Source organism: Oncorhynchus tshawytscha, linkage group LG28, assembly GCF_018296145.1.
Source record: "Oncorhynchus tshawytscha isolate Ot180627B linkage group LG28, Otsh_v2.0, whole genome shotgun sequence".
Classification (NCBI taxonomy): Eukaryota; Metazoa; Chordata; class Actinopteri; order Salmoniformes; family Salmonidae; genus Oncorhynchus; species Oncorhynchus tshawytscha.
The window spans coordinates 10,332,541-10,348,099 of NC_056456.1; the positions used below are offsets into that span (position 1 = coordinate 10,332,541).

Genomic DNA, 15,559 nt, shown 5'->3' on the forward strand with positions numbered 1-15,559 from the left:
GTCAATATGGTCAGATTTGATAAGTAGGTACTAGGTAGAGCTTGTTCTTTATCAAATAGGGTAAGAGGTCAAATTCAGGGTAAGGTTATAGTTCAGGTTTGGGGTTAATAGCATTTGTGTAACGTTTGTGTCTATCCATCTGTCCTTTCTAGCATGGCCTGATGTGACGATCATGGAACTTATGGGTCATATAGGTCATTAGTTGTGGAACAAAGTGACTAATATCCACAGCTAGAGGTCAGCAGAAAACATCACCTTTAACATCAATACCTGCTTTTCTTAACTTACCCCTCTTAATCATTGGTATGCGTTGCTTTTATGTCACTTTTTTCACTTATAGTATTGTAAAGTGCTGCTCATCCATTGCTAATGTCTAGCGCGCACCAGGGGGATGCATGGCAGCCATTTTGCACCATAACCCTCACCACATGTTGGCTATCACATTGGATGACAGAGGACAACAAATCGGCCATTTAAAACTAGTATTTTATTAAGAAACATTATACATTGTTTCGGCATACTGGCAAATAGCCAGCTAGTTAACACACAATCACAATCATCAACTTCACTGTGGAAGTAAATTCGATTGAATCATTCATAAATATATAAAGATATTCATTAAAGTGACATAAACGTTATAATAGCTGCATATTGAAAATATTCAAACATTCAAAGTCAATAGTCGGCTGTACTAGGAACTGTCCTTCTACGTCTTGTGGTGAGTTGTTGACCATTGAGAAGCAATTTTGGGGTGGCGAGCTGAAAATGTTGTTTTGTGAGGGTTGTTGTTGGCTGGTTGTGCGATAGTGGTGGTTGTAGTAGAAGTAGTAGTTGAGGTGATGTGATGTTTTTGCAGTGTGTGAGACTTGTTCTTCTCGTTCAGGTACTGCATGGTTTTCTGTGCCCAGGGGTTGGAAGTGTCAGAGCAGATTCGTAGGCCTTTCACTGTGACAAACCTGGGGAAAGAACAGGTTTTTAAAAAACTATTAGACCAGTCACAAATACGCGCTCAAAACAGTCATGCTTTCTATTAACCAACTGTCTATCCAGGTATAATGCATTATGAATGCATTCATATACTGCATTCACAACAGCTGAAATAAGTAAGGGATAATCAATGGAAAATGAACAATGTGAAAAGTGTGTTCCATGACCCGCTAGCGGAATGAAACTAACCTTCCACAGTTGCATTATTTTCCAGAGAGAACGCATAGAGCCCCGAGTTGATTATGCCTTTTATACCATGGCTATAATTTAACACATTTGCCGCTAGAGATGTGTTCATTTGCAGGTAAAAATGTGTTCAACATCCACTGACGTAGCTAGCAAGTTTACTCGATAGCTACTGTAGTTGCCTTGGTAGTCAAACAAACAGACTTGCTAGTTTAGCTAACCACACCATCAGTCCTAGCTTGCTATTCTTAATATCGAATTCAACAATGCCAATGATGTTATGAGCACTTACATCACTGCCTTTATGTTACACATGGCTGTGTCCTGTAGGTAGTAGGAATCGATCAGGTTGCGGCGCACTATAGTGCCTTTAATCTCCAAACAGCAGGAGATTACTGATCCACCGGCTACAAGAGAGAGAAGAGTTGTATTATCATGTTCATCATCACCATCATCCATGTCCACTGTACTTATAAAGCATGACATCATTTTCTTCCCCTTGAATTTCCATCGTCATCAATTTGCTTCCTATGCCAAGAACAAACATCTTGAGTGGAATCTAACACTATCTAACCAAATGCATGATCACAGAACACACACACACCTTGAGCTGAAGTGGTGGACATCAGTAGAGCGGTGGTGAAGAGAAGCGGGAGAGTGAGGAGGGCCTTCATTCTGCCTGTATCACTGACTCGGAGTCTGCAGTCAGATGTGTCACAGCTCACCAGAACTGTAGCTCTTTTTAAGCCCACCAACCTCATACGCAGAGACACAACATACCCGTATGCAAATATTTTTCCTACACTCAGAGAGCATCACAGACGGGTTTCCTCCCACAGAACCCCCTAACCATGAGGACTGTCTCCCCCGCTATCACTTTCTCATCACTGGTGACTTAGCGGGTTTCCATAGCGGTGGTGAGTGACACTACTCTAGCCATAGATTTCTAGTTCTGACTGTAGTACTGAGAGGCTGGTTTAATGCATGTCTATGTGGACACAGAGGGAAGCGCTGTGTTTTGGTTAAGAAATGGCATGATAACATGCCCGACTGACTGGTCTCTCAGTATTAGTGTTAGTGAGACAGTTTAATAAGAGGCCCATGTAGCATTTGAGGCTAACCACAAGATAGGTTGAGATTGCAAGGGAGGACATTTTCAGAGGCGTCACATCCAAATGGAAGATGTGGCTTGAGTGGGACGCCAAACAATTCCTACGCTAACCCTGACTGACTGTGCATACTGTACTATTCACACAGTAGTGGCAGTAGTGTGGCAGACACTGTTCAAATGGAGACTTCAACCTGTCACTGTGTGAGAGTGAGTTAGTTACCACAAGGGTAAAATGAGAAGTTGCCAATGACCTTTTATTTTTATATCAAAGCTTTGCAGCAGTAAAAACACCTGTAGAATCAACTAATATCAAGCCGAACACATTACTGTTATAATGTATTTATCTTAAACTGATTTAGAAACAGTTTACTAGGTAATAAATGCATTACAAAAGAAAAACACACAAAAAAGTTAATATGTTAGTGTTTGTCATGTAAATACTGTTTAGGTCCAGTTTGAACAATCCAAGACTGATCTGTCGGATGACAAGGATATTTCCTCCAAATATTCTGCTAGGCCATACAAATACCGTGGTGATTGTCCAACTCCTATAATGATGTTATGCACCATGCTGACCATCACTTTGAAGGTAAACTGACCAGGAAAACCCCTAGTCATATTATCTGAGAGTAATGCTCATCACTGACCAGATGACTCCTGCGTAGTCGAGATGTGTTTTCTGTTGCTGCGGGTTGAGTGGAGCTACTCATCTCTCTGACCACAGATGGTTTAGACCTCTCTAAATAACACACACACACGCACACGCACACACACACACACACGCATGCACACACACTGTTCCACTGGTTATGGTATTTCTGTGGCCGCGTGTTCTTTAGACTCCTGAAAGTCCCCTTAACGTTCTTGGGACATTGTGTCATGGCCCCCTGGAGGTGTTTGACACGTGATGGTCCCAGGTGCCTCAAACGATTATAAGTAAAGTCATTAAATGGTATGGGGGTTATAAGGTAACTGTTATAATGTTCAGCTAAAATAGTGTAAAATCTTCAATCAGTTACTATATGATTGCATTTGGCATGATCACTTCACACTGACTTTTCAATATGACCCCACATGGGTTTGAATTTACAACCTCTGGACTTGGGGTGGACTTCCTGCCGGGCCACCAAAATCTGTCAAATTTCAGAAGTTCCCCTACACATTCATCAGTGGTTCACCAATCAGGGCCTTAATGGGCTTGGCAACAGTAAACAAGGACGATGTGTCATGAAACTAGGGTGCGTGTGCCCTGGGTAAAATGTTTGTTTGTTTGTTGGTAGAACGTCTCTTTGCGACCATCAGGTGACGTCCCCGGGACGAACCGGGTACTAGACAAAAACCTCCAGGGAACCATGACACAACATCCCATGAACGTTCAGGCGCCCTCCAGGGGACCATGACACAACGTCCCAAGAACGTCCTAAAAACGTCCTCGGGGACATTCCCGGGACCAACCGAGAACTAGACAAAACCACCCAGGGACCAGGACACAACGTCCTGACGACTTTAGGCCGACTATTACGTGACATCACGGGGTCGTCCTAACGAACTCATTATTGTTTGCAGGGGTCATATCTGAAAGTAATTGTTATCACTGCCCAGATTAATCATTGGTTATTATTAGAGATGCCTTTTCTGTTGCTGTGGGTTCTGAGTCAGGGTTTTATCTGATGAGTGGAGCTACTATTCTCTGATAATTTACACACACACACGTGCTCTTTCCACTGGTTTATGATGTGTTATGAAGTGTTCTTAACACAGGGCCTAGGTGTGACATGGTAAGAACAGAAAGGTGATGGGGGCTGAGGGAGGGAGAGGAAGAGAGTGAGAGAGGTGAAGAAAAGACAAGGGCTTACAAGAAAGGAAGTAGGGGTAGTGTTGGTGGTCTACTCAGTCATTCCATCAGTGTTTGCATGAAATAAGTCGCAACACAACCACTGTACAGTAAGAAGCATTTAAAGTAGCTGCGGACAGAGATTTATTGTGTGTCCAATTCGTATGGTTCATGCAAATAAGGCAGACACCATCAATAATAATAATAATTATAAGTAATAATAATACAATGTAGACAGTTGAAATATAAGTGGCCGAGCATGTATGCATAGATCTGTTCAAAAGACAAAGAGGAAGAGAGAGAGAGAGAGAAAGAGAGAGACAGATCTGTGACTGACCCAAAATTAAAATGAAGGAAAGCTTTGACTATGTACAGACTCAGTGAGCATAGCCTTGCTATTGAGAAAGGCCGCCGTAGGCAGACATGGCTCTCAAGAGAAGACAGGCTATGTGCTCACTGCCCACAAAATGAGGTGGAAACTGAGCTGCACTTCCTAACCTCCTGCCCATTGTATGACCATATCAGAGAGACATATTTCCCTCAGATTACACAGATCCACAAAGAATTCGAAAACAAATCCAATTTTGATAAACTCCCATATCTACTGGGTGAAATTCCACAGTGTGCCATCACAGCAGCAATATTTGTGACCTGTTGCCACGAGAAAAGGGCAACCAGTGAAGAACAAACACCATTGTTGTCACGCCCTGGTCAAAGTATTTTGTGTTTATCTTTATGTATTTGGTCAGGCCAGGGTGTGTTTGTCTTGCATGGGATTGTTTTTGTCTAGCAAGGTCTATGGCTGTCTGGAGTGGTTCTCAATCAGAGGCAGGTGCTTATCGTTGTCTCTGATTGGGAACCATATTTAGGCAGCCATATTCTTTGAGTTTGTCGTGGGTGATTGTCCTTAGTGTCTTACTTGTACTCTCTGTTAGTTTGCACGAGATAGGCTGTTTTCGGTTTTCATTACGTTTATTGTTTTGTAGTGTTTAGTGTTTAGTCGTGTTTACGTTTTGTTTAATAAATATGGATCGCAATCGACACGCTGCAGTTTGGTCCGACTCTCCTTCATCACCACTAGAAAACCGTTACAATTGTAAATACAACCCATATTTATGCTTATTTATTTTATCTTGTGTCCTTTAAACATTTGTACATTGTTAAAACACTGTATATATATATATAATATGACATTTGTAATGTCTTTATTGTTTTGAAACTTCTGTATATGTAAAGTTTACTGTTCATTTTTATTGTTTATTTCACTTTATATATTATCTACCTCACTTGCTACCTCACTTGCTATATTATCTACCTCACTTGCTTTGGCAATGTTAACACATGTTTCCCATGCCAATAAAGCCCTTGAATTGAATTGAATTGAATTGAGAGAGAGAAAGAGAGAAAGAAAGTAAGACAGAGAGTGAGAGAGAAAGAGAAAGAGCAGAGGTGTCATCTAACCACAAACATGTACTGTAGGTGAGATAAGTGTGTAGGAGAGACTGGAACACTGTAGTCCGTTATCACAGCCCATGTGTTCAAAAGTACACACTGCACGTTGCCCACACACACACACACACACAGACTTCTGTTCCAAGCCCGAGGGTTGCTCTCCGGTTGAGAGACAAAGAGAGTATAGCCTCAGGGCTAGTCTATGTTAATGTGCCTCCAGGATATATTAGCTAAGTCATATTTAATATACTGTTCCGTTTGTATAGGGATTCCTATGGTGGGAGAGGCATTGGGACACTCTGACCATCACTTCCCCTCTCTCTCTGTCGTCCTTCCCTACATCACATTTTTGTGTGCAAATGAATGGGTAAGCATGGAGATAGTCATTTCCAAACTAGTTCTCTTTAAGCCATGTTCTGGGCTGAGATAGGCCTATCTACAGATAGCTTAAACTCCTTAAACTTAAACTTTCCAAACTAGTTCTCTTTAAGCCAATCTGGACACTGAATGTAATAAAGGTTTGATGAAAGGTTGCACATGAAAGTCAGAAAAGGACAGAGAAGTAAATAACACAACCAGGTTTGGGGTTAATTCCACAAATGCAATTCTAGTTCAATTCCCCCTCATTGTAAATTCCATTTAATTCAATTAAAATTCCTGGTCAGTCTCTGATGAATCAGTGATGATTACATTCCTCCCAATTACAATGTTAGGTGCATTCCAAGAATTAAATTCCCAATTAAATTCCCCAACAATTACACAAATTCCAATTCCTTCAGCCATTCAGGCTGATCATGTCACTGTTAGCTATACTGGCAATATATAAATCCATGTAAACATGACTTATATTTGTTTTATACTAGGTGGAATTTTAAATGGAATTAGAATTGACCCCAACTAGACAGACACTGGACCCAACTAGACAGACATCAATTGAATAATAATATAATCATCATCATCATAATATTATAATATATGCAATTTAGCAGATGTTCCTAAACTCGTATGTGTCACGCCCTGGTCAAAGTATTTTGTGTTTATCTTTATGTATTTGGTCAGGCCAGGGTGTGGCATGGGGTTTTTGTAATTGTGGTGTGTTTGTCTTGGGGTTTTGGTGGTGGTATTGGGATTGTAGCTTAGTGGGTTATCTAGCAAAGTCTATGGCTGTCTGGAGTGGTTCTCAATCAGAGGCAGGTGCTTATCGTTGTCTCTGATTGGGAACCATATTTAGGCAGCCATATTCTTTGAGTTTGTCGTGGGTGATTGTCCTTAGTGTCCTCTCTGTTAATTTGCACCAGATAGGCTGTTTCGGTTTCGTTGATTGTTTTTTGTAAGTTCGTGTTTCTTTGTTGTATTAAACATGGATCGCAATCGACACGCTGCAGTTTGGTCCGACTCTCCTTCATCACCACTAGAAAACCGTAACAGAATCACCCACCACCAACGGACCAAGCAGCGTGTTAACAGGCAGCAGCAGCAGGAGCAGCAGCAGCTGCAGTGGGAGAGGCTGCACCACCTGGAGAAATGGACATGGGAGGAAGAACTGGACGGTAAAGGACCCTGGGCTCAGCCTGGAGAATATCGCCGCCCCAAGGAAGAACTGGAGGCGGCGAAAGCTGAGAGGCGCAGATATGAGGAGGCAGCACGGCGTAGCGGATGGAAGCCTGAGAATCAGCCCCAAAAATTTCTTGGGGGCTCAGGGAGAGTGTGGCAGAGTCAGGAGTCAGACCTGAGCCAACTCTCCCTGTTTATCGTGAGGAGCCAAGGAGGAGACCAGAACCAGAGCCGGTGTTGGAGGTGAGCGAAACAGAGACTGTGAAGGAGTTAATGGGGAAATTGGAGGAGAGAGAAATGAGGGAGTTGCTGTGTTGGTGCTTTTTGCATGGAATTCGCCCGACGGAACGTGTTGGGGATTTGATGGCACCTGGGTTAGCGCTCCATACTCGTCCTGAGGTGCGTGTTAGTCGGCTGGTGAAGTTGGTGCCAGCCTCACGCACCAGGCCTCCTGTGCACATCCCTAGCCTTGCACGTCCTGTGCCAACACTGCTCTCAAGATCTCCAGTACGCCTTCACGGTCTAGCCCATCCTGTGCCACCTCCACACTCCAGTCCTCCGGTAGCAGCTCCCCGCACCAGGCTTCCTGTGCGTGTCCTCGATCCAGTACCACCAGTTCCAGCACCACGCACCAGGCCTTCAGTGTGCCTCGCCTGTTCAGCGCAGCCAGCGCTTTTCTCCTCTCCTGCGCTGCTGGAGTCTCCCGCCTGTTTAGCGCAGCCAGAGCCTTTCTCCTCTACAGCGCTGCCGGAGCCTCCCGCCTGTTCAGCGCAGCCAGAGCTGCCAGTCCGCATGGAGCAGCCAGAGCTGTCAGTCTGCATGGAGCAGCCAGTCTGCATGGAGCAGCCAGAGCTGTCAGTCTGCATGGAGCAGCCAGAGCTGCCAGTCTGCATGGAGCAGCCAGTCTGCCAGTCTGCATGGAGCTGCCAGTCTGCAAGGAGCAGCCAGAGCTGTCAGTCTGCATGGAGCAGCCAGAGCTGCTAGTCTGCATGGAGCTGTCAGTCTGCATGGAGCAGCCAGAGCTGTCAGTCTGCATGGAGCAGCCAGAGCTGCCAGTCTACATGAAGCAGCCAGTCTGCATGAAGCAGCCAGAGCTGTCAGTCTGCATGGAGCAGCCAGAGCTGCCAGTCTGCATGAAGCAGCCAGAGCTGTCAGTCTGCATGGAGCAGCCAGAGCTGCCAGTCTGCATGGAGCTGCCAGTCTGCAAGCATGGAGCAGCCAGAGCTGTCAGTCTGCATGAAGCAGCCAGAGCTGCTAGTCTGCATGGAGCTGCCAGTCTGCCATGGAGCAGCCAGAGCTGCCAGTCTGCATGGAGCAGCCAGAGCTGTCAGTCTGCAAGGAGCAGCCAGAGCTGTCAGTCTGCATGGAGCAGCCAGAGCTGCCAGTCTGCATGGAGCTGCCAGTCTGCCAGTCTGCATGGAGCTGCCAGTCTGCAAGGAGCTGAGCTGTCAGTCTGCAAGGAGCAGCCAGGGCTGCTAGCTGCATGGAGCAGTCTGCATGGAGCAGCCAGAGCTGCCAGTCTGCATGGAGCAGCCAGAGCTGCCAGTCTACATGAAGCAGCCAGTCTGCATGAAGCAGCCAGAGCTGTCAGTCTGCATGGAGCAGCCAGAGCTGCCAGTCTGCATGGAGCTGCCAGTCTGCAAGGAGCAGCCAGAGCTGTCAGTCTACATGAAGCAGCCAGAGCTGCTAGTCTGCATGGAGCTGTCAGTCTACATGGAGCAGCCAGAGCTGTCGGTCTGCATGGAGCAGCCAGAGCTGTCAGTCTGCATGTAGCAGCCAGAGCTGTCAGTCTGCATGGAGCAGCCAGAGCTGCCAGTCTGCATGGAGCTGCCAGTCTGCAAGGAGCAGCCAGAGCTGTCAGTCTGCATGGAGCAGCCAGAGCTGCTAGTCTGCATGGAGCTGTCAGTCTGCATGGAGCAGCCAGAGCTGTCAGTCTGCATGGAGCAGCCAGAGCTGCCAGTCTACATGAAGCAGCCAGTCTGCATGGAGCAGTCAGAGCTGTCAGTCTACATGGAGCAGCCAGAGCTGCCAGTCTGCATGAAGCAGCCAGAGCTGTCAGTCTGCATGGAGCAGCCAGAGCTGCCAGTCTGCATGGAGCTGCCAGTCTGCAAGGAGCAGCCAGAGCTGTCAGTCTACATGAAGCAGCCAGAGCTGTCAGTCTGCAAGGAGCTGCCAGTCTGCAAGGAGCTGTCAGTCTGCAAGGAGCCGCCAGTCTGCCCAGCGCCGCCAGTGCCGCCAGTCTGCCCAGCGCCGCCAGTGCCGCCAGTCTGCCCAGCGCCGCCAGTGCTCCCAGTCTGCCCAGCACCGCCAGTCTGCCCAGCGTCGCCAGTCTGCCCAGCGTCGCCAGTCTGCCCAGCGTCGCCAGTCTGCCCAGCGCCGCCAGTCTGCCCAGCGCCGCCAGTCTGCCCAGCGCCACCAGTCTGCCCAGCGTCGCCAGTCTGTCAGGATCAGTTAGATCCGCCAGTCAGCCAGGATCCACCAGTCAGCCAGGATCCACCAGAAGTGCCAGTCGGCCAGGATCTGCCAGTCGGCCAGGATCTGCCAGTCGGCCAGGATCCGCCAGTCAGCCAGACTCTTCCAGATCTGCCAGTCAGCCAGACTCTTCCAGATCTGCCAGTCAGCCAGACTCTTCCAGATCTGCCAGTCAGCCAGACTCTTCCAGATCTGCCAGTCAACCAGACTCTTCCAGATCTGCCAGTCAGCCAGACTCTTCCAGATCCGCCAGACTCTTCCAGATCTGCCAGTCAACCAGACTCTTCCAGATCTGCCAGTCAACCAGACTCTTCCAGATCTGCCAGTCAGCCAGGATCTTCCAGATCTGCCAGGATCTTCCAGATCTGCCAGTCAGCCAGGATCTGCCAGTCAGCCAGGATCTGCTGAAACCACCAGCCAGCCAGGATCTGGTAGATCTATCTACCTGCCTGAGCTTCCTCTCACTCCTGAGCTTCCTCTCACTCCTGAGCTTCCTCTCACTCCTGAGCTTCCTCTCACTCCTGAGCTTCCTCTCACTCCTGAGCTTTCTCTCACTCCCGAGCTTCCCCTCAGTCCCGAGCTGCCTCAGTCCCGAGCTGTCCTTCAGTCCCGATCTGCTCCTCAGTCCAGTGGGGTTCTGGGTGAGGACTACTAGGCCATGGTTGGCAGCGAGGGTGGACTATCCAGGGACGAAGGGAGAGGGGACTAAGACATTAACTGAGTGGGGTCCACGTCCCACGCCGGAGCCGCCACCATGGACAGACGCCCACCCGGACCCTCCCTATTGTTTTGAGGTGCGTTCGGGAGTCCGCACCTTAGGGGGGGGGGGTTCTGTCACGCCCTGGTCAAAGTATTTTGTGTTTATCTTTATGTATTTGGTCAGGCCAGGGTGTGGCATGGGGTTTTTGTAATTGTGGTGTGTTTGTCTTGGGGTTTTGGTGGTGGTATTGGGATTGTAGCCTAGTGGGTTATCTAGCAAAGTCTATGGCTGTCTGGAGTGGTTCTCAATCAGAGGCAGGTGCTTATCGTTGTCTCTGATTGGGAACCATATTTAGGCAGCCATATTCTTTGAGTTTGTCGTGGGTGATTGTCCTTAGTGTCCTCTCTGTTAATTTGCACCAGATAGGCTGTTTCGGTTTCGTTTATTGTTTTTTTGTAAGTTCGTGTTTCTTTGTTGTATTAAACATGGATCGCAATCGACACGCTGCAGTTTGGTCCGACTCTCCTTCATCACCACTAAAAAACCGTAACAGTATGGTTCATAAACTCGTATGGGTAGCTCAGGTTCATAAACTCTGTCTATCAAAGACAATTCCTTAAAATCCAAATAACTTCACAGATTGTCATTGTAAAGGGTTTAAACACTGTTTCCCATGCTCGTTCAATGAACCATAAACAATTAATGAACATGCACCTGTGGAACGGTCGTTAAGACACTAACGGCTTACAGACAGTAGGCAATTTAGGTCACGGATATGAAAACTTCGGACACTAAAGATGCCTTTCTGCTGACTCTGAAAAACACCAAAAGAAAAATGCCCAGATGCTAATCTGTGTGAATGTGCCTTAGGCATGCTGCAAGGAGGCATGAGGACTGCAGATGTGGCCAGGGCAATAAATTGCAATGTCCATACTGTGAAACGCCTAAGACAGTGCTACAGGGAGACAGGACGGACAGCTGATTGTCCTCGCAGTGGCAGACCCAGTGTAACAACACCTACACAGGATTGGTACATCCGAACATCACACCTGCAGGACAGATATAGGATGGTAACAACAACTGACTGAGTTACAACAGGAACGCACAATCCCTCAACCAGTGTTCAGACTGTCCGCAATAGGCTGAGAGAGACTGGACTGAGGGCTTGTAGGCCTGTTGTAAGGCAGGTCCTCACCAGACATCGCCTTTGGACACAAACCCACCGTCGCTGGACCAGACAGGACTGGCAAAAAGTTATCTTCACTGACGAGTCGCGGTTTTGTCTCACAAGGGGTGATGGTTGGATTCACGTTTATCGTCAAAGAAATGAGCGTTACACGGAGGCCTGTACTCTGGAGCGGGATCGATTTGGAGGTGGAGGGTTCGTCATGGTCTGGGGCGGTGTGTCACAACATCATCGGACTGAGCTTATTGTCATTGCAGGCAATCTCAACGCTGTGTGTTACAGGGATGACATCCTCCTCCCTCATGTGGTACCCTTCTTGTAGGCTCATCCTGACACGACCCTCCAGCATAACAATGCCACCAGCCATACTGCTATTTCTGTGAGTGATTTCCTGCAAGAAAGCAATGCCAGTGTTCTGCCATGGCCAGCGAAGAGCCCAGATCTCAATCCCATTGAGCACGTCTGGGACCTGTTGGAACGGAGAGTGAGGGCTAGGGCCATTCCCCCCAGAAATGTCTGGGAACTTGCAGGTGCCTTGGTGGAAGAGTGGGGTGACATCTCACAGCAAGAACTGGCATACCTGGTGCAGTCCATGAGGAGGAGATGCACTGCAGGACTTAATGCAGCTGGTGGCCACACCAGATACTGACGGTTACTTTTGATTTTGACCCCCCCCTTTGTTCAGGGACACATTATTACATTTCTGTTAGTCACATGACTGTGGAGCTTGTTCAGTTTATGTCTCAGTTGTTGAATCTTGTTATGTTCATATAAATATTTACAGCTGTTAAGTTTGCTGAAAATAAACGCAGTTGACAGTGAGAGGACGTTTCTTTTTCTGCTGAGTTTATATATTAATAGAGAGTTACCTAAACTGAAGTAGGTGAGAGGTTCACACAGCCAAAGGAACATTAGACAAGATCAGTCATTGACACAGGCTTTGTGAGACAGCATCCGACATCACGTATTACAGTCTGTCTTTTTTAGCGTACGCTGAATTTGCAAAGATGTTCAAATAAACCTAGATGTAAACTAAACCCAGCATGACATTCCCAGGTAAGGGATAGGTCAAGCTCTTACAACTTGGCAATGACCAAACTCTGGTTATGAATGGGGGAAAAGAGGAACTTCTGTTGTTACACTCTCTCTTTCCGTTCTAATTCATAAACGTAAGACGTTCGCAAATAGCTTAAATTACATCTTCATTCAGATAAACGGATCTGAATGACCAAACTGCTGGTAAAGTCTAGGCCTACTTCTGCTTTTCATGAAGGGGGAATCACAATGCAGAACTAGAGAATAATGGCGTTTTCAAACATGAATTCAAGACATTTGGTAATATGTCTTTCACCATTTCAGGGTGCACTTTATCTGAACGTTTCTACTATTCAACGACCACAACAACACCAAAAAAACACCTTGCCCAATGCAGTCTGAAGACAGGCCGTGCCCTGAAAGGCATGACTACCCAACCCATGGGTCCATACATGACTCAATACCCACACCATCTACCTGTTTCCTGTCACACCAAACTCCTATGTAACACAGACACAGAGCTGTCTCTAAGGAAATCAATGGGACGGATGCATCTCAATAGCTTTAGGCGATACGTTTCTGCATATACTATGAGTTGCCTTTTTATCCACAAAGGCATATTTTCGCTCAATTCCTATTTTTTGCCAAAAGTGCAATCTGAAGTACAGGAGAGGGCAGTCTGCACACTGCAAAAAGTAATCATCGATATTCCCTGTTGTGGTTAACCTTTCTGCCTGATAAGATGCTGGTGGTGGTAAGAAGCTTCCCTAGTCCAGGGATGAGCAACTAGCCGCCCGCCGACCATTTGAAAGCCCTCGGATCATTGGAATTATTTATTTTTTACTCAGTCGGGGTCTTACTGTTGAGAGTTAGAATAGTAGAATTACACAAGGTGCAATTCCTTAATATGGTTAGTGTATCAGCTGTTTTTATCTTGTTATGTCAGTCACTGGCAGTCTATCTAAACTTGTTATTATGGTCGAATTACTGACCTGGCTTAGAAAACAAATATTTTGTTAGTCAGTCTCACCTAGATATCATATTAAAAACTGCAAACATTTCTCTCCAGCTCATTTTCCTCTCTGCCCCATGTCAAGATGTGTAGAATTGCAGCAAACTTGTTTTAAAACTGCAAATGAACGCAAAATTATATATACAGAAGGCCAAAAAGTATTTAGTCAACGACCAATTGTGCAAGTTCTCCCACTTAAAAAGATGAGAGAGGCCTGTAATTTTCATCATAGGTACACTTCAACTATGACAGACAAAAGGAGGGAAAAAAATCCAGAAAATCACATTGTAGGATTTTTAATGAATTTATTTGCAAATTATGGTGGAAAATAAGTATTTGGTGAATAACAAAAGTTTATCTCAATACTTTGTTATATACCCTTTGTTGGCAATGACAGAGGCCAAACGTTTTCACAAGGTTTTCACACACTGTTGTTGGTATTTTGGCCCATTCCTCCATGCAGATCTCCTCTAGAGAAGTGATGTTTTGGGGCCGTTGCTGGGCAACACAGACTTTCAACTCCCTCCAAAGATTTTCTATGGGGTTTAGATCTGGAAACTGGCTAAGCCACTCCAGGACCTTGAAATGCTTCTTATGAAGCCACTCCTTCGTTGCCCGGGCGGTGTGTTTGGGATCATTGTCATGCTGAAAGACCCAGCCACGTTTCATCTTCAATGCCTTTGCTGATGGTAGGCTTTGTTACTTTGGTCCCAGCTCTCTGCAGGTCATTCACTAGGTCCCCCCGTGTGGTTCTGGGATTTTTGCTCACCGTTCTTGTGATAATTTTGACCCCACGGGGTGAGATCTTGCGTGGAGCCCCAGATCGAGGGATATTATCAGTGGTCTTGTATGTCTTCCATTTCCTAATAATTGCTCCCACAGTTGATTTCTTCAAACCAAGCTGCTTACCTATTGCAGATTCAGTCTTCCCAGCCTGGTGCAGGTCTACAATTTTGTTTCTGGTGTCCTTTGACAGCTCTTTGGTCTTGACCATAGTGGAGTTTGGAGTGGGACTATTTGAGGTTGTGGGCAGGTGTCTTTTACACTGATAACAAGTTCAAACAGGTGCCATTAATACAGGTAACGAGTGGAGGACAGAGGAGCCTCTTAAAGAAGAAGTTACAGGTCTGTGAGAGCCAGAAATCTTGCTTGTTTATAGGTGACCAAATACTTATTTTCCACCATAATTTGCAAATAAATTCATTAAAAATCCTAGTGGGGGGGGTACACAGACCCGCGAGCGACTGGCCCTGATTTTTTGTGTCCCCTACCCCTATCAAAGTTGCCCTTCCCTGCCCTAGGCCAACAAATTGGTGTGGACTGGGGCTGGTGCACTTGGTTTCAGGGAATGGAAAACTCTCCCTCTTTCTTCCTCTTTTCAGTTTCCTGCTCCAACCGCAAAGGACCGATCTGGATGGAGGGAGGAAGGATGGGTGGAGGGAGGGCGGGAGAGGAGGAAGGAGGGCTGTGAAATGTGTGCAGTCACAAGCACATGATCTCATGACCTCACAGCATGCCCAAACATATCTGTTGACATCCTCACTTGTGGCCCCCGTCACCCCACCCCATCATGCCACACATACACATACAAATACACACAGTGTCGTATGGCAGCATAGAAAAATGTGCAGTTGTTAAGTTGCTAATTCCCTGCTATTCTACACATTTTGAGTAGTGCATACACACACACACAACCCAAGTACCTACCGCTGCACAGTGGAAATCACAATCTAGTCACCCCTAGCCCTGGGTTTGTGTCATTTCAATGGACTAGGCCCGTGCAAATTCATGTCCCTATTAAGACTCATGAAAGAACCATCCCCTAACCTAAATCCAACATAAATTCTACATTTTCCAACAGTAGAGAAATCCATAGGCCTGAATCCATCTGGTCAGTGGCCTGACCATCATGTTTTCAGAGTTTCATTCAATAAGCACACCATGGTCCTAATTACACAATCTTTGCAGGAAATGTCTGACTAAGCAGAAGCACCCATGAGTGTCCCCCCATCCCCCGTGACCCCAGCCAA

At 46.4% G+C, this 15,559-nt stretch overlaps 1 protein-coding gene across 1 annotated transcript; it reads right to left on the reverse strand.

Annotated features, from left to right (window-relative positions):
* Positions 1 to 468: 468 nt before the first annotated feature.
* LOC112226671 (eotaxin) lies at positions 469 to 1,923 on the reverse strand. The gene is made up of 3 exons (XM_024391142.2): positions 1,778 to 1,923; positions 1,466 to 1,580; positions 469 to 956 (listed from the first exon to the last, which is right to left on the reverse strand). The coding sequence occupies exons 1-3, from the start codon at positions 1,845 to 1,847 to the stop codon at positions 707 to 709; spliced, it is 435 nt and encodes a 144-aa protein (XP_024246910.1). The 5' UTR covers positions 1,848 to 1,923; the 3' UTR covers positions 469 to 706.
* Positions 1,924 to 15,559: the final 13,636 nt, after the last annotated feature.

Coding starts and splice junctions, on each gene's coding strand:
- LOC112226671 (XM_024391142.2), bottom strand. CDS start 1,847: ATGAAGGCCCTCCTCACTCTCCCGCTTCTCTTCACCACCGCTCTACTG. Junction 1,581..1,777: donor GTCCACCACTTCAGCTCAAG/GTGTGTGTGTGT, acceptor TCTCTCTTGTAG/CCGGTGGATCAGTAATCTCC. Junction 957..1,465: donor TGTAACATAAAGGCAGTGAT/GTAAGTGCTCAT, acceptor TTCTTTCCCCAG/GTTTGTCACAGTGAAAGGCC.